We start from the raw sequence: 20,202 nt of genomic DNA, 5'->3' as shown, positions 1-20,202 counted from the left end.
ACAGCTGTAGTAGGGTTTAAATCAAACTGGCGACAATAGTGACAAGTAGGCTAATGCATGTTAATAAAAATAAAGCAGTTCATGCAGAAGACAACGGAATGACTTAAACACGTTTATTTCGGATCAGGCGGCAGCTGATTTGACACATGAGACTCCAGGATTAATCTTAGCCCGGCTGTTAGCCTGCTCTGGACCAGGCTAGCCGCAAAGAATAAATCTCCATGGTTACTTGGCTGGGCTTAATTCAATCCAGTTTTGTGCAGCCGAGTCAAAGCTAAATTTGGGTAGGATAAACTTGAATATCCCGGCTTAATCCCTTATCCTAGTTTTGTGCAACAGGTCCCAGCTTTAATAATGAGGCATTTTATTTTCAAATCATTTCGGAGCGGATGAGGAAATGCATGCCAATGTGAAGAGGGGTTCATTTGGATTTCAAACACTGTGTGAAAACCAGTGAAGAAAATTTAAAGAAACTTTAAAGTGTGAAATTTGAGAACAGAATTTGTTTGTGAAAAAGAATCATTGATCGTGCCTAAAAGAAAATCATATTACAATATTTTTGCCATATTGCCAACCACAGACCTAGTAATTGTGCATTGATCAGGGAATGAGGCAAAGGAATAATACGTTTGGATGAACTGATCCTTTAAAATATTTGTTTTCCTTTCAGTTGCTTCGCCTATTTTTACACGTACCAATATTCAATTTTTATTTAGTACACCACCAGAGAAAGACAGCCCTGGAAGAGGAGAGATAAAATTCTTAAAAAAAAAAAAAAAAAAAAGAAGAGGAGAGACAGGATACCTCAGAGCTGTGTCACACTGCCGCGTCATTGTTCCTGGGAGGAGGTGAAGGGATCTGTGGGGGGGGAAACCACATTCAGTGAAAGCAGTTCCTAAACTGAAGCCCACATGTTTCTTTCGCCACGGTCACTGAGCCAATAGGGGCAAATTTGTTCCTGGCAGAGACACGAGGACTTACCCGCGTGCAGGTGGTGAACTGGTAACCTATCAGGATGACACGTGGCTGCAGACGGCCAACGTGATTCCACTGCGACGCTGATCTCAACACGTTCGATTCCAAGGACTCCCGAAACCACGTGAGCCTGTATGACCTTTTTCAACGCCGTTATTCAGCCGCACGAGGGCCCCTTTTGAAACATGTGACCGTAACACGTGACCATGGCAGTTTTGTCTGTCTTTATTAAACATTTAATCGTGAACAGACATACACTCGTCATGGTCGTTCCACAATTAAAGAGTCCAGTGTGTAAAAAGCAACAATACATATGAATCCAATTATATATGAAAAAAATGAATTTGAAAACATAGGTTTGTCTAAACATAAAAGGCTTAATAACAATGAAATCCATAGGGCCTGATTCGATATTTAACTCCCTCAGCGGCTACAGAAAACAGTGTACATTCTGTTTTTCTGATGATAAGGATTAATGTCTCGACGGAGCCTACAAACTAAATTCAACAAGGAACAATTAAGATTTGGGAAGGACTTCACAACTTTACCAACTACAAGTTATAGATTAGTTAATTATTTGCTTTGTGCCAGATTATATCATCTAATTGTAAATTGCAAAAAGGTTTCACTTCTCAGAATAAGAATCAAGTTGGTACATTTGTAAGGAATTAGCCTTGGTCACTAAGTAACCAAACAAAATAAAAATGGAATGAACAATAAGGCAAGGTGCTGCTAAAGTCAAGAAGGTCACTTTTGAAGTTCTTATATGTTTGTCACATTTTATGTGCGTTAGATCTATCCCACCAGACACTTGATAGCCAAGCATTTCACTCAACTTCAATAGCTCTTATTACAAAAACAATTCTTTATATTAGGCTCTTAGGAAATGAATCTTTACTATACAGATTCAAAATGGATGCCACTCTGATGATGCAGCTATGTTGATTTGAATGGGAATGGCTATTCATTCCATTTTGTTTATTTATGGAGCTGTGTACTTTTTTTTGAAGACTAACAAATGCAATAATTCATTCTAGAATTAGACCTTTCTTGTAAGTTGATGCAAGGAAGAGTCATCACTCATCCTTTCTAGGTTTCCCTTGAGTCCCAAGGCGCTGTGTTCACAATGTCATCAAACTGGGTCAGCAAACACATTTTAGCTCTTCTCATTGTGTCTTCTGTGTTTGCTGAAGGGATTTCTGCACACGTGCTGAGAAGGTAGGCATTGTTCACTTATTTTTGTTAGAAGCCAAGATAATTTTCCAAGAAAAGACTGAGTTTGTGTTTGTATTGAAGAGTCACTGAGAGAGGGAAGGGGGTCTTATGGTTAAGATCAAGGCTTTCTTGTGTTTGTTTTTTAAAGACAAAATCATCATTTAAACATATTTAGACAGAAGTTGAATCCCCTGAAGTTTCAGTTTTAACTATCTACACCCTCAAATTCCACATGAAGCCTCCCTCCCAGCATATTTAAAAAATGCATTTGCGTGCAACTCCACAATGATAGTGTTTTCATCTGGAGTTGTCTTCTTCTAGCAGAGCTGATGAAGGTACAGCAGAGTTAAAGCTGCTCTTTGACCCCGGCCTCCTCAAACAGCATGTCACTGATGGTAAGAAAGCAGTTTATTAAGCATGCCTAGCAACTCTTACTCTTTAATACAGTAAACCAACCAAAGGTAGCAAGTGTGTTACAAAAAACACGGAACAAAAGGAATGTCCATAGACCTGATTGTGTCATTGTATCGCTGCAGATTTTGGTGAGAGGCCCCTCCCTCTTCCTCTGCCACCCGACACTGAAAATCCTTTTCAACCTAACCTGGACGATGAATATTTCTAACAGAAACACATCCGATCTGACATGTCCTGCAGGGAGGATCATCTCCAGCAAAACAACTGCATGTTGAAATAAAAACAGAAAAACTTGGACAACCCCAGTCTGATCTGCTAAGGGCCTTGCTCAAGGGTACCTCATTGCTGGTGATGAGGGAGGGACAAGCGATGCTCTTCAACCCCCCCCCCAGATTTGATCCTGTCGGTCTGGGGATTGAATCACAAGCTTCTCAAACCTTTAGACCACCCCTGCCCCGAAGTGATGTTGGACGTAATAATGACAGTACACCAGAGATCTGCATTACAATTTTTAAATAAACCATATTTCACACCTAAAAAAAGTTCCAACATACATAAAGATAAATTTAACATACTACATTTTGAATTTTTATGATTACAGATGTTAAATTATTTATTTTTAATTCATATGGCATGTCTATACATCCTTTGTTCAGCCCCCTGCTATGGTACAATTTCTCCTGACTGGCTCTTAAGAAGGGAACTCATTTGAAAGTCAGTTTTCTTCTCTTGATGCAAACACGATGGCTTTGATCAGCAACAGAACACCACACACACATTTTTCTTTTGAAAGGAACAAACAGTGGGGACTTGTGAGATGGCTGAATGGACAATTTCCACATTCGTCATTAAACAGATATTTTATCTTCTGTTAAATATAGATCACGTAAAATATGTTAGTGTTAGTAAATTAGTGTTTGTGATAAACGATGTAGGATGTGTTTTCGCTGCAGAAATAACTGTGCTGTACCTGTGCTGGACCGAGGAACAAATCTTCCTGACAATAAAGTCAGAATCGGAATATCAACACTTTTGGTTGAGAACACCTGTGGTGACTGTGGTCACATCAAGTTCATTGTAACAGTGTAGATGCCAAAGGTACTGTATGTTTAGAAAACATGTGCATAAGACTCTCTCAATGCACTATGCATGAAAATTCAACACAATTCTAAACATAGAAGTATCCACAACACAGTTCCTGTTATTGTATAAGGCAAAGAAAAGCTGCAAATACCCTAATTGAAAAGCGCAATTGGGAAATGTTTTACCATATTCACTTAAAAAATAAAAAATAAGTGTTGCTAATTATCTGCAGTCAATAGAAAAATCAATTAATCAACTAAATGTTTTTGTTCTACTCTCAACTCATAGATTTCTAAGAAAAAATTTCAGTATGACTTTTGGCATTTCAATTTTGTTTTTCAAAGCTGTACAGCAGTTTACATAACTGAGACCAAGTTCCAGGGCTGAATAATGTTATAGAAGTTTATCAAGTCTGCAGCTCCACTACTGTCTCATCAGTTAGGCTGACGCTAGCCAGCAGCTAATGAGCCAGACGTTCTCTTTTAACAGAGGTTCTCCAGGTGTTGAAGACAGATAGCTCTGTCCACCGAAATGGCTAACAACACTGGCATGGATGACAGAATGTACATTTTGAGCATTAAACACTTTATTTCCTGCATTCTGGTGAATTTTGATGCACCTATTTGAACCTTTTTCTGAATCAGTATGTTGGAAATATATTTATGTTTAGGGAAACATAGATTACCATCCAAATATAAAACCATAATGCAAAATATTGCAGTAAGGCTCTCAGGCATTCTGCGTTGCTTTTCTAATTATATCTGAGTCAGCACTGTGTGGCTTAGGCATAATTTACTCCTCCCGCCTCTTTTGAATCTTTGTTGGTGAAGTAACCTCCTTTAATGTTCATATGACAATTATTCAACTCAATGATACATCATTCATTTGAATGAATTAATAAACCCCTGGACTGTAATATTTGAAATGTGTGAGCAAGAGTTCTGCTAATGTCCAAAACTTTAGGAAAATAGATCCCATCTGTGTCCTCTGAGATTTGGAGGAGTCATGATATTTTAAGGAAAATTAAGTTATTATAGGCTAGAACAACATTAAAGTCATCCAGAAACCTGAAGCTGCTCAGCTGTTTAAAGCAATAGTGGACACTGAGCGACGTACAGGTCTGCTTCAGAGCTCCGTGGATAACGTTACGGTTCTACCATGACTTCTATAAAAAAACATAGGAGCTGCGAGTGCCTTGGAAAATACTTTTCTTCTTAATTTTTAGGGGCCAATCTGGGGCTATTTATATTATACTTGTTTTGTAAAAAAAAAAAAGAAGAAATAAATAATAATAAAATAAGAGAGAGAGAGAGAGAGAGAGAGAGATCCGGGTCTATTGATACAACATCCAGGCCTGTAGCCAGAGACGGCCGGGCCTATCAACACCTCTGCACACTGTGTCGATTAAAGAATTTTAGTTGAATCGTTCTGTCGTGTCTGTTTATCGTCTTCTGAAACATGACCTGTGACAGCACAGGGAGCACAGCACATTTAGTGCAGCGGAAAAAGCTAAAACTCACATCAAACATACTCCATCTAAATGTGCATTCAAACTCTTACACTCAACACACTCAGTGGAAATCCCTTAAGATGTGATCATGTTCACTAGGTCACAATGATCTGATGAAAAAGAGGCACTACTAGTGAGAATATGAAGACACCACAGTTTTGCTCTTGCTCCCATGTCAGCACCCATAGTTACTGTTCTGAGAATCAGCCTTATGATCTTATCACCGTCACCGCCACACTGAGAGCATTCCATATTTCTTATATGGAAACTATGAGGAGCAAGTTGGGACTTGTCTTGAACCACAAAAACCTAAACCAGTGTTTTATTTTCCTGTTCTTAAACATCTTCATCACTGATTTAACAACTAGAAGGACAATGGGACTAGGTATTAAGGACTAGGGCTGTACTGGGCATTGGTGGGGGTTATTTAACACGACAGTACCATGCAGTAGAAGCTGCTTACAAGTTTGAAAGGAAAAATCCCACCCTATACACCCTTTTTCTTGTTATCATCAACAATTAATGCTGAGTGCATTTAAGGAGTGTTTTTGTGATTCAGTGTTTAGTCTACCCTGCCTTAAGTAATGACCTACATTTCTCAAAATGCCCTTCAACCTACAGAAAACCAACTGTGACATTGCATCCTAGTCTACTGCCTTCTCCTTTGGATGTATAACTTGTTTTTTATTTATCCCCCCCTCTCCTTGTCTGATTGTGGTGCATTGGTGGAAAAGGGGCTATGATTCTAAGGACCTCTACACACGATCTGTAGCAAATGATTACTTTGCATCTGCGTTAAATATTGTTTGCCAAAAGAGATAGTAAAGCTGCCGGACCTCACAGCTGGGTACACCACTTATAGGTTACGCCTTGCCACAGCATTTAAAACTCACTCAGTAAAGCAAAACGCGAAGGAATAAAAAGGTTTAATGCATCTGAAGCTTCCTAATTAGTTTGTTCCATTAAAAGTCCAAGTTGACAGTGAACATGGTCTGCTTTGTCCAAACAAGAATCCAGAACCTAAAAATATTTGGTTTAATATAACAGAAGACAAGAAGAGTGGGCAAATATTCCCATTTGAGAAGGAGAAACTAGTGAATCTTTTTCATTATATGTTAAATATTACTTTTTACATTTAATCAATTATCAAAATAGTTGCAGACTAACTTAATGTTGATCACCGTATTGATACAAATCGTTTCAGCTTCTATTAGGCTCTTACTGGTCTTTGTGTCAAATGGAAATACAGTCTTTGCTAGCCTTGTTTGGTTCTGTCCTGCTACATGACAAGCGTTTGGGGAAACCTTTGCTACACTTGTGCCTTTGCATGGTAGTCTTGAGACCAACCTTGGAGGGTGCACAGCCTATACAGATCATGTGTAAAGAGCCCTATGGACACCACGACCTGCTGTTTTTCATCAATGTTCCGGGTGAACAGAACATTTTCTTCTGTCAAACAATGATCAAGTTGTCTGGATTTGACAACAAGGTTCGGCTCGATACATGTCATCTAAAAGGGACCCAAGAATGCAAAGAACACCACCTGTAGCTTCTTTCATAATATTTTAGGGTGGATCAAATAATGTGGATATCACCTTTATATAAGGTGTGCTGAAAGGATAAAGGTCACTGTTCCTGCATTGATTTGATTCACTTAGTTCTAGTTTAAATTTTCAGTGTGATGGTGTCATTAAGTAAATATACACCTCCCTAAAGCTCGTACGTTAAATATTTAAAGTCAAAGTAAACTCATCTTGTTTCCAACTCACAGCTGTTTTTGTGTCAGGTGCAAATTCAGTCCAGTAAGGCTCCTGGGCTTTCAGTGGTGCACCTGCTGAGATGACGCTACAGGCTAACTAGTGCTGCCAAGGCTGCGGTGATATGTTTGTGCTTTCCATGGACAACCTGTGGTCACCATCCTTTTCACGGACTCCATTTTGCATATTTTCTTTTCTCAAGACACTCCTCCTTTGGCTCATTTTCATCTTCACTTTGCAGGTTTCATCCAATACTTGATCCTTCTTTTCCTGCTTGTTTGTCAGATGTGTTAATTTTTTTCATTCTCTTTTTAGATCTCTGTCCTTCATGTGACATTATGTTATGGTACAGTGTATTGTACTAAACTGGGCTGTGGTTAAAGGCAGGCCAGGGCTATTCCAGGTAGATGTCTTCTGTCGGGCACGACAACTCCACAAACTCTTTATAGTACAACTGGAAGGCTTTCCTGTAAAACAAAGACATGTACTTCAGTCATTTCTCAACTCACTTAAAAGTACACACCCTTATTTTGTTTCAGTGCCAAAATGAGAGCCAAAGTTAGCTTCTGTCCCACCAGCTTACACTTACCAGTGTATTTTCCCATAGATGGTTTGTTTCAATAATCTTTTTCAGAATCTGAAACATTATACTAGTATTTTCTATTTTTGCTCACCAATTCATCCAAGAAACAACAATAATTTTGTTAGCATTTAATGACTATACATATTAGCCATTGGAACACTGAAAACCTAATTGGTGCTGTAGTTTTTGAAGAGTGGGGAAAGAAACAGGCTCTTTTAAAGTTGGGGCACTTTTGGACCGTATAGGAACATAGGAGTGGATCTTTGTTTGTTCAATATAACGATGATCCAACTGATGAGGCGCCAATCATAATGGGCTGACCGTCTCAACAAATTACTCGACAGTGGTGCTTAAGTTTGCTTTTCAGAAAAATCATTAAATAAAACAATGCATAAGACAATTATATTACTTGTTCATTCAGTGTCTGATCTGTCATGGCCTGGACTGTTAAGCAGAGTCAGGGGCTGTGTTAGAATGCCACAGAGACCCAGTTTGTATCATTTGTATATCCCAATACAAATTGCTTTTAGGCATTCATTTTGTACAAGGTATGTACTAGGTCTATATAAAAAAAAAAAAAAAAAAAACTCTGTTCTTTCTACACAGCATCTCCTGCAGTTTTTGTGATCTGGGTCCTAAACTTTAAGAAGTTACTAAACTTCGGCAGGTTTGCATTTGTTACTGCAGCAGAGACTGCAGAATTCAATGAACGTATTATAAAAATAGTTAGTAGTTCATGAGAAAATGGTATGTGATAATCTCATAATAAAAAATATTATAGTAAAATATTGTAACCTTTACAAATCATTTAAAAAAAAACTGGATTGCCACAATAAAATAGTTGTTTTTTTGTTATTCTTTTTAGATATAACTATAACTAAAGTGTTGGGCTTTACAGTGATTTCCAACACTGGACTTTAGTTCTCTTTTATCACATGACATGGATACCCTAAAAAGCCAGATCAGAGCATCCCTACACTGAGCAGCCTCTGTACGTGTCCGCAGAGATTAAGTACGCAGAACGTCCAACTCACCCTACTGACTCTGCAAGAGGTTTGGTGGAGTCTTCAGACACAAACACATGACAGGCAAACCTCTGGTCTGCGGGATGCTTAGTAATGAAACCAAAATACCTGCGGAGAACACAGGGAAAACAGATAAGGCACTCCAAAGAGGGTTGTCAATATTGTTTTACCTTTATTTGTTGATTACTTTTTTCTTTCCATTCTGCATTAATAATACACTGCTGTTTCACATTTGATTTGTAAGCAGTCAAGTGGTCCAGTCTTTTGTGAAGTCTGGTCCATTTGTTGATTTCTAGTGACACCTTGTGGTAGGGTAATGTTTGGTTTCTGCAGATGAACACTAACTGAGGGTAAATACCTTTACGTAGTTTTTTACAGTGTTTCTTTTATTCTAGTCAGACAGTACAAACAATTTGACGTGGTGATGTAGCCTCAGATTTGGGTTTTCTGGCTTCACTTACTTGCTGTTTTTAGGGTGGTAGCCGCAGAAGGAAACGTTCTTTAACTGGAAGAAGTGACTGCACTCATTACTCTGTGAACAGAAAAGAGGCAGATTAAATGCTTTCAATTAAAGTCAAGGCTGCTTGCTTACCTAAGTAAGTTTTTAGCTAATTACTATTGCAAAATACACATGTATTTGCCCCACTATGTCAGTATGGAATCAATGTTAACTAATTTATTTTAACAATAATAGTGAATGTTTTCTATGCAAAATGCTCCTTGATAAGACACAATAGATACAATTATTGAAGGCACAATGTACTACAGTGAAAGCACTCATTTTGCTAAATAACCCCTTTCTGTGTGATACATTACTGTATTATTATTACACTATTATTAAGCTGTAAGAAGCATATTGAAGGAGTAGATTGTGCTGGTAGTCCTACAACAAACTAATATGACTACAAAGTACTATAGTATAGTATTGATATACTTCTAGGAAGTGTGATCAGCAAACATGATCATACTATCTGAACAGCAGCTCACTAGACAAATCTACATTTGGGACATTTTGCATTTTGTGAAGTACTTTTATTTTGTATAATCTGAAGATTAGGCTTTGTTTGTTATGATATTTAGATCAGACTGAAGTGGTACTTTAAGTGTCTTTAATCTCTGTTAATTTCTGTTTGGATGATTAGAAAAGATGAGTTGGGTTTTAGGTCGGGAGCCTGTTTCGACAGATTTTATTTGTTATTTTTGATTGGAGATTGAGAGACTGAGATTTAGGTTCTTTCTTTGAAATGTAATTATTTTTTGGACAAATTTATTTTTTGACAAAGACTGCTTCATTGCTAGTCTGTGTATCACAAGACCAAGCCAAGCTCAACAGATGATGAGATTGATCCTTGGTCTGGGGAGTCAGCTCTGTCTTTTCTCTACACAAGAGGCAGGACCAACGGGCAGAGTTAAAATGACTCCGTAGGCAATTGGATAGACCTTGGACCAATCAGAGCGACGATCTGGGTGACGTAGCAGCGACAGCGGCATCAATGAGGTGCGTTTGATGCCCGCTATCTTGAATTTACTGTAAAAGAGAAGCTGCTTGGTCGCTTCTCTATCGTCATCATGTTAAACCAGCAACAATATATTATGGGTTTTATAAGCCCATGTAGAGTGGATACTTGTATGTGCGTACATATCATATATCATAATTTACCTCCTACTTTCCTCCTTTAACATCTTTGCCTGTAGTTTCTATTGGTAGCCACACAAGGGAGACATGCCGCAATTATTAAATTTGATTATCCGTGTGAGCTTTTGACAAAACCTCATGATTAATAAATATTAGACAAACAAAGAGACAGTATGAGTACTTACTTTGTCACAGGCATAATAATCTTCTTGAACTGCAAGCTTGATGCCTTTCACACTGATCTCCAAGATGCAGGAGGAAGGCGGGTTATACTTGACTGTTGTCCTTCTGTTGGTTGCAATCTGTGAAATATTTTTTAAAAGATGACTCCTAAAATGTAAAAACCTCAAAACTCTAACCCAATTCTCTACGGTATGGTACTAAAGTTTAATGTTGTATGTTGACAATGCATATATTGAAAAGAATCAAATTGTGATTTCGGCTCCTGTCGAAGCTAGTAACATACTGTTTATGCTACGTGATATTATATTATGATTTTGGTGGGCTCCTGTCAGTTTAAATTTTTAAAATATAACAGAGCGCTAGTATAATACTGTTTATCATAAGTGATATTACAATAATTCTATATTTGAGATGTTGCCAACTATAAGTTGCTCCTTTATTCTTCACTATGGGAGTCAAACGTTTTTTACACTCAAATGCACAAAACCCGCAGAACATGTGCCCCTTACCTTCTGCATTGCTGCACACAGAACATCGTTTCCTTTGTGGAAGGGCACTTGAACTGAGCCCAGAAACTTCAGCCGGTATCTGTCCATCCATTCACTGCTTTTCACTGCACAGGACAGAAAACATGGACTATAAAAATAATAAAAAGGCAACTAACAACATAAAATAACACAGAAGAGTGGCAGTAATTTATTTAAGCACTAAAATCCAGGTGAGATTTTTATAGCTCTTTTGTAGCCCCTTTGGGGCGGCTGTGGATCGGGAGGTAGAGCGGTGGTCTACCAATCAATACCTGGCCTAATCACATACACATGTCAAAGTGTGTTTGGACAACAATAGCTGTTTCATCGCTGTGTAAATGTGTGATAAATTTTTCTGATCCGATGAGCATGTAGCACCTTGTATGGCAGCCTTGGCCAGGGGTGTGTGAATGGGTTGAATGGTGCCCGCAGTGTGTAAAGCGCTTTGAGTGGTTGCTGAGACTAGAAAACTGCTATATACATTAATAGCAGTCCATTTACCATAGAGAGATAAAATAAGTGGTTTTTCTGGTCTTGGGAGTTGATACTAGGACAGTCCAACAATCATCGGCAAATGCATTTAATCTCTTATACTTCTGCCTTTGTTTAATATTTTACTTATGTTAATCATGTCATGTTTAAATCTCTGTCACATGCTGCTTAAACTTGGCAGAGAGGAGTTTCATCTATAGAGCGTAACACTCCCTCCGGTTCGTGTTCACCCCACAGATCACAACCTTGTTCTCCGATAATCCAGCAAAGGTGTCCCACACACAAACATTACTGATTGTGTTTGTGGAAAAGCCAAAGCCAGAGATACTATTGGGAACTGACCTTAGTAAATCTGGGTCTCCGTGGTGGTGGTTTTCTGCCCACCCTTAACTGTGCCTTAAAAGGTTACTAATCAGGACATAATTCTAACATTAAGCCTAAAACCAAGTCTTAACCCTCAACCAGACAATTAATGAAGTGCAGGGCAGCCTGCACTGTTCATAATATGCAATTCTGTGCATAGTTTTGTCAATGTTTCAAGGCATTTTTATGAAGACATTCACAGTCAGCCCTTTAGAATAGATAGTCATGGCAGTGTCAGTACCTTTGTAGCTCTCCGTGTCCTTGTTCACCTCTACAGCGTAATACGCTGGGAAGATCCCACGGGCACCAGTTCGCATGTTGTAGCCCTCGTACCAGTAATCCTCTGACTGGACCTCCACCAGCAACGGATCATCCACCTCCAGCTCCAACTCATCGTCATGACGAGGGACAAACCTGCCAAGACAGATGTAGTTATGCACAGGATCTGAAGGGCCTCACTGACTTTTTATGAGCTGAATAACTAGTACACAGGCGGTAGGTCTAAGTGCCCGGACCGTTGGTTCATATTCAATGAAAATAACAAACAGCTCCAGATGTGCACCCATTACCCCTGTTCTCTACACTCTCCATTTAGTATTGATTTTAAGATGTAAATGTTTGTATTGGTATGAGATTTTAACCCCTTGTGAACCTAATAGGTCATTACAGTAGGGGTGGGAAAAAAATTGACAGCATAGTATCGCAAAATATCTTCAGTGGCAATACTTTGTCGATACACAGGTGCCAAGTATCATTCTATTTTTATATATGTGTTGGTCAGTTTGTCCCATTTAGCAGCAATAAAACTAAAGTGATATGAAGAAACTGAGAAATGTTTCTTTTTAGATAAAACAGATGTTGACAAAGTTTCTTTTTGGGGATGTCGTTTGAAATTGGGAAAAATTAGAAGATGGAAAAAAGGTTATAAATTGCAATATATCGTTTAATATTGAAATATGTTTAAATAATTTCGCAATAATATCGTATCAAGGCATAAGTATGGTGATGATATCATATCTGGAGGCATCTAGTGAATCCCACCCCTTCGTTTCAGTCATCCAATCAACTTATTTTAGAAGTCCCAAGGTCAAAGCACAAACTGTGGGTTGCTACCCTGAGACTTTGGAAGTTAGATAGGTAGCACTGAGACATTTTTTCTTTCTTCCTCCTGCTTTAAGTAACCTTTTCTGATTCCACTTTTATTCTTGGTCCTTGCTGTAAAGCCCTTTGGATACCTGCTCAATGCTGTAAAGCGCTAAATAAACAAATGTTGATTGCTGAATTAAAAGGAATCATACTGGTTGCCTTGTCACGGAGGACACAACTGAGCTTTGAGTCAAAAGTTACAATAGATGCCATTCCATTTAGCTGATTTTAAAATTGTTATATATAGCAGAGGCCACACGCCTTTGGAGCAGCTAGGGGTTAAGAGTCTTGCTCAGGGACATGTTGAAGTATCGCAGTGGGAATTGAACCCAGATCTCCCACACCAAAGGCATGTGTCGTATCACCATCCATAGATTCCAAAGCCAAACTAGTATCATTACAAAATGAAGTATTACTACAGCCATGCGCATGGCACTTCTCTATGGAAGGCCGTTTTATTCAATATTAAATAAATGAATAAATACATAAATAAATAAATAAATATGCCTTTGAAATAAATCATTAAATAAATAAATGAGATAATACATACATAAATAAATAATTAAATGTAAATATTCATATCAAATTTATCAATTAGTTAAATATATTAAAATATTTTACTTAAGTCCATGTTTATTTACACCAAAATACTTTAATTTAATAAATCTAAATTTATTTATATCCATTGACTTTTATTTCCTATTATTTCCCTCTCTATTTATTTCCAGTTCTTAAGTGCAAATCAAGGGGCATGAAAGATTTAAAAGTAAAACCTTTTAATGTATTTATTTAAATAATTGATTAGTGAATATTTACATTTAATTATTCATGTATTTTTTGTATTCCATACTTCTCAAATGGCTCTTTCTCCTCTTTTGTTACTGGCCCTCTGCACACTGAGTAGGTTCCAAACACTTCTTAGTTTGGTTTTTAGCTGCAACTAAACAGGCTGCTTATGTGCTTAAAAACAATAAATGGCATTTGTGAATACAAGCGGACCGCTATCTCCTTCAAGCCTACATAATATATGTTAATATTCACATTAGTTCAATACTCACAAAAAACTGTAAGTTTTCAGTGTTAGATTTTCATAAAAAATTAACGCTGTTTTTAAGTTGCGCAATATGGAGTTTTACGAGGTCTGAAATGGCATACGGCTTTCATAGAACTAACAGAAATTCAACTTTTAATACTTTAGCCAATGTTAAAATGGAAACCAATACTTTAACCTAGCTAACTAGGATGTTGGCTTGTCAGATGTGATGCTAATGGCTATAGAGGCACTTTGACAATATAGAATATTATACACATTCAAACTAGAAACTCACTAAATTAAAGGAATGCTGTAAAAAGCCCCGTTTTCAGTTCTGATTGGTCATGAACAGAGATATTGCTATTCTCATGACTGCATTGCAATTGTATTATACATTTATCAGCCTGAGGTCTTCAACAGCAGCTGTAACTCCACGCTGCCAACTGGCGTGTAACTGTTACAGGGGAAACATGAAGAATTGGAGCGTTCTCTGGTCCAACTACAAATGAACATAGAAAAAGAATAATGACTGATGGAGATGAGTGTGTTTAAAGGCGACCATAACCTTGGATCTTGCTAGAAGCCACTCTGCCTGCAGAATTAAAAAATGAATAAATGTAAATCCACTAAGCTCGTGTAATGCCAAAAACTGTTCCTAAATGTCTATTTATGATTTATTGCTAACAACAATAATAAATTCAATAAACAAATTGAAAAAAAACTTTTTTCAATGTTCTTGATCATGACACAGGATCTTTGGGAGTTAGAAATTAGTGCTGAGTGCAACATCATAAGCCATGCTTAGAAAAACTGACTTTTTCAATGGTTTGTGTAACCAACAAGAATCATAGCTGTGCAAACAAGAATATAAGGTGGCTTACAGGGATTTTGTGTTAAATTGGTAAAGATTTTTAAATGGTAACTAAAATTGAATGCCTGTTGAATTAATTGCTGATGTCTGGCGGTGTGGCAAGAAGTCTGACAAGGAAAGAAATTGAGCAAAATGATATTTTATAAGATTGACGGCTAACCCTTCATATGGTTTCAGTCAAGGTGCAGCATTTTGTATGAATATGGGGGTGATGATGTTGATGTAAGCAATGGTGATGATGATGCAGTTCTTCCTCACCTGTAGACGGCCCTGTGGCTCTGATCCCTCTCCTCTCCATTTATGAGACAAGAGAATAGACCAAAGGACTCGGCACCTTGAAAACACAGAGGAGAAGCAAGAAGGGGAAAACTAAGGTTAACAATCCAGTGTGCAGTGCCAGCTATTCTGCTGGCAAAAAGATGATTGTTGTTGACTTCAAATTGCAGCAAAGGTCCATCATATACAAACAGAAAACACAATTAGGGCACGTCATGTTTACTTTAAAGCACACAGGCCTTTTTTAGGACCTATAAATCACACTTTAACTAGCCGTGAAAAAGATGAACATTGTGTATTTATACCTACATTCCCGTGAGACAACCATAACCCCCTCCTGCTCTGCTCAGATAGACTGTGTTGGTGTGTCTAATGAGTCTGTGAAACACATGAAAGGCATCCCACAGAACAACGGGGACTATTAGAGGAAGTAACCACACATACATTTTTGACTGTCTATAATCTTCCACCTGCCCACTACTGCTGGCTGCTTGACACACACATACACAGTGATGTGGGTCAGTGTATGAGCCAAGATAAGAGTCAGCCTAATGAAGGTAAATGCTCCAATCCTCTCCCTCCTCCTTCCCAGATACAGTCTAGGAAAGCAGCAAAAAAAGGATACCATTACTCTAATAATTAAGTTGGATGCATCATTAAATTGCTAAATCCGAATGAATTTTCAGGACATTTAAGTGGTTTTGTGACATATCCTTTGGATTATTAATAAGTTAAAACTTGCTTGCATTGCATTATGATCTTGCTGTTGTTTCATTTTTGGCCTAAATATAGTCACAAAGCACTCCTCTTCCTCTCTGCCATTCTTCTGCTCCATCCTGTTTTGGTGTGTGCGCTGCTGGCCGCCGCCGGGCCTGGCTGCTTGTTTGTTTCTTTGCCTGGTGCCGCTGAGTCACATGACGGTACAACATCAAATCACAAGACGGGGGAGGAGAAACAAAGTGCTGTGACAGGAGCGGCATTTACACAAACACAGACAGCCAGGGGGTGACACCGCACCGGTGCATACTGGAGAGAAACTGAAACTAAAGTATCCATCTCATTATACTGGTACTGATCAATATCAATACCATCACTGATATCAATGTTATCAATATTTTAAATACATCCGCCCAACACTAGCATGTAAAACTGGTGGAGTACTCTTTTATTTAATACAGATTGCAGAGTCCTGTTCCAAAAGCCTTGTGTATCAAGCATTGGGGGCAGCGGACACACCTTAAAGGGCAACTTCTGTTTTTTCAACTTGGGGGCTGTTTGACAAAAGCAGAATTTATATATCTGAGAAAACTGATAAAGCAAGACTTGACCTAGTCTAATATGTGCATCCTGGCTTTGTGTGTTTCACAAAGGCCGAGCCAGGCTGAGGAGAAGCGACTAGGTCGAGCCTAGATAAAGTATTTTGGATAGACCAACGTTCACGGCTTTCCAGATTTACTGATGCTAAAATGAAGAATACACATCGTTCATTCTTTATACAGAGTGAGCAGCATCTTCTTGTGCAAGTATGAGAACATGAAACCACTGCTGACTGAACAGAAAGGACTCCAGGATTTAAAAATAAATAAAATTAATAAATCCCAGCCGTTAGCGTGGTCGGGACCAGGCTAGCTGTGAAGAATAAATCTCCATGGTAGCTTAGGTGCCTATGTTTTTGTGAAACCGAGTCAAGGCAAAATTGAGCCAGGATAACTGGGAAATCCCGGTTTAATCCCTTAGCTTGGTTTCATGAAATAACCCTGGACCCTATGTTCATATGTTTTTGTGTTTAAGTGTCGGACGGGAACAACAATCTTTGACTTTGGTCCAATATCAAGGGGGATCGCTGCAGTCGGCAACGAATAAACAAGCTACAATTTAAGTTGATAGGACAATTGTCCAGCTTGTGTTTACCGTCACAACAGTGTTTGTTTTGCCCCTGAAAGGCTCAGATTAATATTCTAAGATAATATTCAAAATGTCTGACAACATTATAAAAAAAGGATCTATTTCTAAGGAGATCGACCTTTCTGTTAAACACATTTCACTTAACCCATCAGACTCCATGTAAATAAACATTTTGCAAACAATTTTAGCATTGTAAAAAAAACCTTCATTTAAAGTTAACAGAAAAAAAATTAAACTATCAAAAGCTGTTTTAATTTATCTTACCATGTTCAAACCATAACAACTATAGTTTTGGTTGGAATAAACATGTATTGTACCGATTAACATGTGAAAATATGTTGGCTCTATACACGCTAAAAGTTTTGTTTTTATAAATGGAGTCTGGTGGGTTTAGCGCTAGCAACTTCAGAGGTGATTCTGGTTAAACAGAAAAGTCTGAAAGAGGTTTTAAAGGTCTATCTCTGTGGAAATCCTTTCTATAATGTTGTCAGACAGGTAGAATATCAATCTGAGCCTTTCAGCAACACACGGGCACTTCTGTGAAGGTAAATATAAGCTGCCCTATTAATATCGTTGCTTGCGTCTCCGCTGACGACTGCAGCCAACTCTCTTAATACTGGACCAATGTCAAAGATTGTTGGATTCATAGGGCAATGTTTTAATACATTAGAAGAAAGTCAGACAGACATGTTCTCTAAAAATCTTTAGGATTATAACTTGAAGCACTTGAAATACACATGATGATGACAGCATATTTAGCAGATTTAGCTAAATGCCACTCACTATCTGTGTCATTGCTTTCTTTTCCTCAGTCCTTCCCAACACAATCTCCAGGACTGCTGTGGTCTTAATGTCTGTAACAATACTCATCTAATTTGTTTTTGAATGTGTGATTGTCTGGATAGCAGAGGGTAAGCGAGAAGCAAATCCGTAAAAGGAAAGCTGCTTTTGGCTCCGTGTCCCTCCACCCAGCATGGCATATAAATGTCCAGCTGCGTTTTTGGCCAGAACTTGCTCCGGTCAGAATGCTGATAACAATATCATCAGAGCAGAAAAGGCTAGAGCCTTCATTTAGAACGCTTACAAGCTGTGATGGGTATTGTGGCTTAATTTATTTTAACTTTCAGGTAACTCATGTGTTCAAACTGTTATATTCAAAACTGCTGGTATGATAAAAAAAACAGTTTTAAATATTATTCATCTGCCAGTTTTAGATGTTATTCTCAAAGATAAAATTTAATCTAACTGGCCGAAAGTCACAATACCGAGAGATGATGAGTTGTGCTACTCCAGGTCCTAAAATCTATCTATCATCGCTTTCTTACTAAGCCTATTAGATTAGATTAGATTAGATTCATTAAGTCTCATTATCACTAAATCATTAAATCTTTATCAACAAAATCATAATTTGTTCACTCTCTCACAAGAAAGAGAAAAAAATAAACATGAAAATTAAATTAATTTGTAATAATAACCTTTTTACATGTTGTTGCTTGTGACATGCGTGGCCGGCCAATACGGCTGACTGGTATGCCTATCACGGTTGTAATACTGAGATTGGTTTTCCATTATTGACATATGTCTCATGTGTTCAATGTGCTGCTAATATTATTATTATTATTATAATAATATTTTTTTCCAATACTATTTCAATATTAGCCATATATATTATATATATGGCTAATATTGAAATAGTATTTGAAAAAAATGTTGCAATCATGGCATTAACTTACTGGAAGAGCGAGAGCGTCCACTCATAAAGACGTTGAGGAACTTCTTGGAGAAGTGCAGGTCAACCTCTGGAGTGGAGTCTTCAGACAGACAAGCCGTGGCCTCTCTCCGCACTCCTCCTATCTGAATGCCGTCCTCATCGTCCTCATCTTCCTCCTCGTACTCCTCCCCTATGGCAGACTCGTAGGGAGAAGAGACGCAGTTGTCATAGATGGTGGCAGAGTCGCTGTCGTCACTGTAGCCTTGGTAACATTGCCGGAGGCTGACCAGTTCTAGCTTAGCGTGCTCATCAACCACTAGTGTGTATTTTACTGAGTCATATGAAAGGCCACTGGCCTCCGAGCTCATGGAAGTCCTTGGTGGGACTCTCCTGCCACCGCCATCCCTCTTTACTCCCTCCTTTCCTCCGCCATTTTCTCTCCCCTTCCCCAAACTTTCATCCATTATTATCCTGTCCACATCCTCATCCTCCCCGCAGTAGCTTTCATCTGTGGCGTCCACATACTCCACAGATGATCCTGGTCTCAGCATGACCCCAGCCCCCGTTCCTGCCCCCTTCAGGCTGAGGTCCAGCGTGAGGGAGGAGCGGGCTAAGTGAGCCATGCCGGGTGGCGTGATGATGGACTCTACACATGAAGTGTATGAAGGTGGGGGGACATATACCTCGTCCTCTTCATAAATGGAGGGGTTTGTCCGGTCTGGGATGGGCTGGTATGGGGGTGGGCCCTCTGTGTCGGAGCTGATGGACATGCGGCCTTGCTCAGTCTGCTGCGAGAGGAAAGGCCGGTCCTGCACGTTGGGAGGGTCTAGAGGGTCGGCAGAACGCTGCACAGGAGTTAGATAAATCTCCTCTGTGGATTCTATATGAACGTCCGTGTGATAGCGGATCCTCTCCCGGTGGAGCCCGCCTCCATCCGCCCTCCTTGCTGGGTTTAGAGGAGCTGGTGTATAGTTCTGCGGTGGGGGTGGCGCGGGCGGCTTCTCCTGAAGCTTGGAGCGAGTCCCAGCCGTTGTGGAATGTCCAGAAGTGTGCCTGTGTCTGCAGGGGGCTTCAGTGGAAGTCCCGCGGTCTTTGGTCTGCGCTCCCCCGCCTTGCACCTTGTCCTCGTCGCTTAGACAGCTGTGCTCACATGGTGAGGTGAGCTCACCTAGAGGAGAAGCAGACACAAACAACAATGCGCACAAACACACATGCAAACACACAAGCACACACAAAGGCCAGACACAAAACCAGGCCAGAGTAAATATACATGATGCAGAAATTCAGACATGATCGGCAGACAAACATGAAGCCGGACATGGCAACAGATACACAAACAGATGAAGCAAAGCACAGACAGGAAGAGAGAAAAGTAGAAATGGTTAGATAACAGTTTGACAGGATTACGCAGCTAAATATAGCACTTTGGACATTTTAAGTCATCTGTGATGTGGGGTACATTGCCATGTCCAAGGTGTGTCTGTGTGTGTGTGTATA

The 20,202-nt window shown here is 39.0% G+C and overlaps 2 protein-coding genes across 4 annotated transcripts in view; both read right to left on the bottom strand.

Moving 5' to 3' along the window:
• Nucleotides 1-1,100, bottom strand: part of LOC117945922 (N-acetyllactosaminide alpha-1,3-galactosyltransferase-like) — a 14,995-nt gene extending 13,895 nt beyond the window's left edge. For both annotated transcript variants that reach the window (XM_034873672.1, XM_034873664.1), the window contains exons 1-2: nt 982-1,100; nt 805-865 (exon numbers count right to left, since the gene is read on the bottom strand). In XM_034873672.1, the coding sequence (XP_034729563.1) occupies nt 805-833 (29 nt within the window). In that variant the 5' untranslated portion in view covers nt 834-865; nt 982-1,100. The remainder of the gene's footprint in view (nt 1-804; nt 866-981) is intronic.
• Nucleotides 1,101-5,708: 4,608 nt separating this feature from the next.
• Nucleotides 5,709-20,202, bottom strand: part of mapk8ip1b (mitogen-activated protein kinase 8 interacting protein 1b) — a 65,459-nt gene continuing 50,965 nt past the window's right edge. For both annotated transcript variants that reach the window (XM_034873640.1, XM_034873632.1), the window contains exons 5-12: nt 18,728-19,873; nt 15,072-15,147; nt 12,005-12,177; nt 10,891-10,994; nt 10,384-10,500; nt 9,024-9,094; nt 8,572-8,670; nt 5,709-7,421 (exon numbers count right to left, since the gene is read on the bottom strand). In XM_034873640.1, coding sequence (XP_034729531.1) covers nt 7,349-7,421; nt 8,572-8,670; nt 9,024-9,094; nt 10,384-10,500; nt 10,891-10,994; nt 12,005-12,177; nt 15,072-15,147; nt 18,728-19,873 — 1,859 coding nt within the window. In that variant the 3' untranslated portion in view covers nt 5,709-7,348. The remainder of the gene's footprint in view (nt 7,422-8,571; nt 8,671-9,023; nt 9,095-10,383; nt 10,501-10,890; nt 10,995-12,004; nt 12,178-15,071; nt 15,148-18,727; nt 19,874-20,202) is intronic.

This window comes from Etheostoma cragini, chromosome 1 (genome assembly GCF_013103735.1).
Source record: "Etheostoma cragini isolate CJK2018 chromosome 1, CSU_Ecrag_1.0, whole genome shotgun sequence".
Taxonomy (NCBI): domain Eukaryota; kingdom Metazoa; phylum Chordata; class Actinopteri; order Perciformes; family Percidae; genus Etheostoma; species Etheostoma cragini.
Note: the sequence above shows the minus strand (reverse complement) of the source record. Positions and strands in the feature narration are given on the sequence as shown.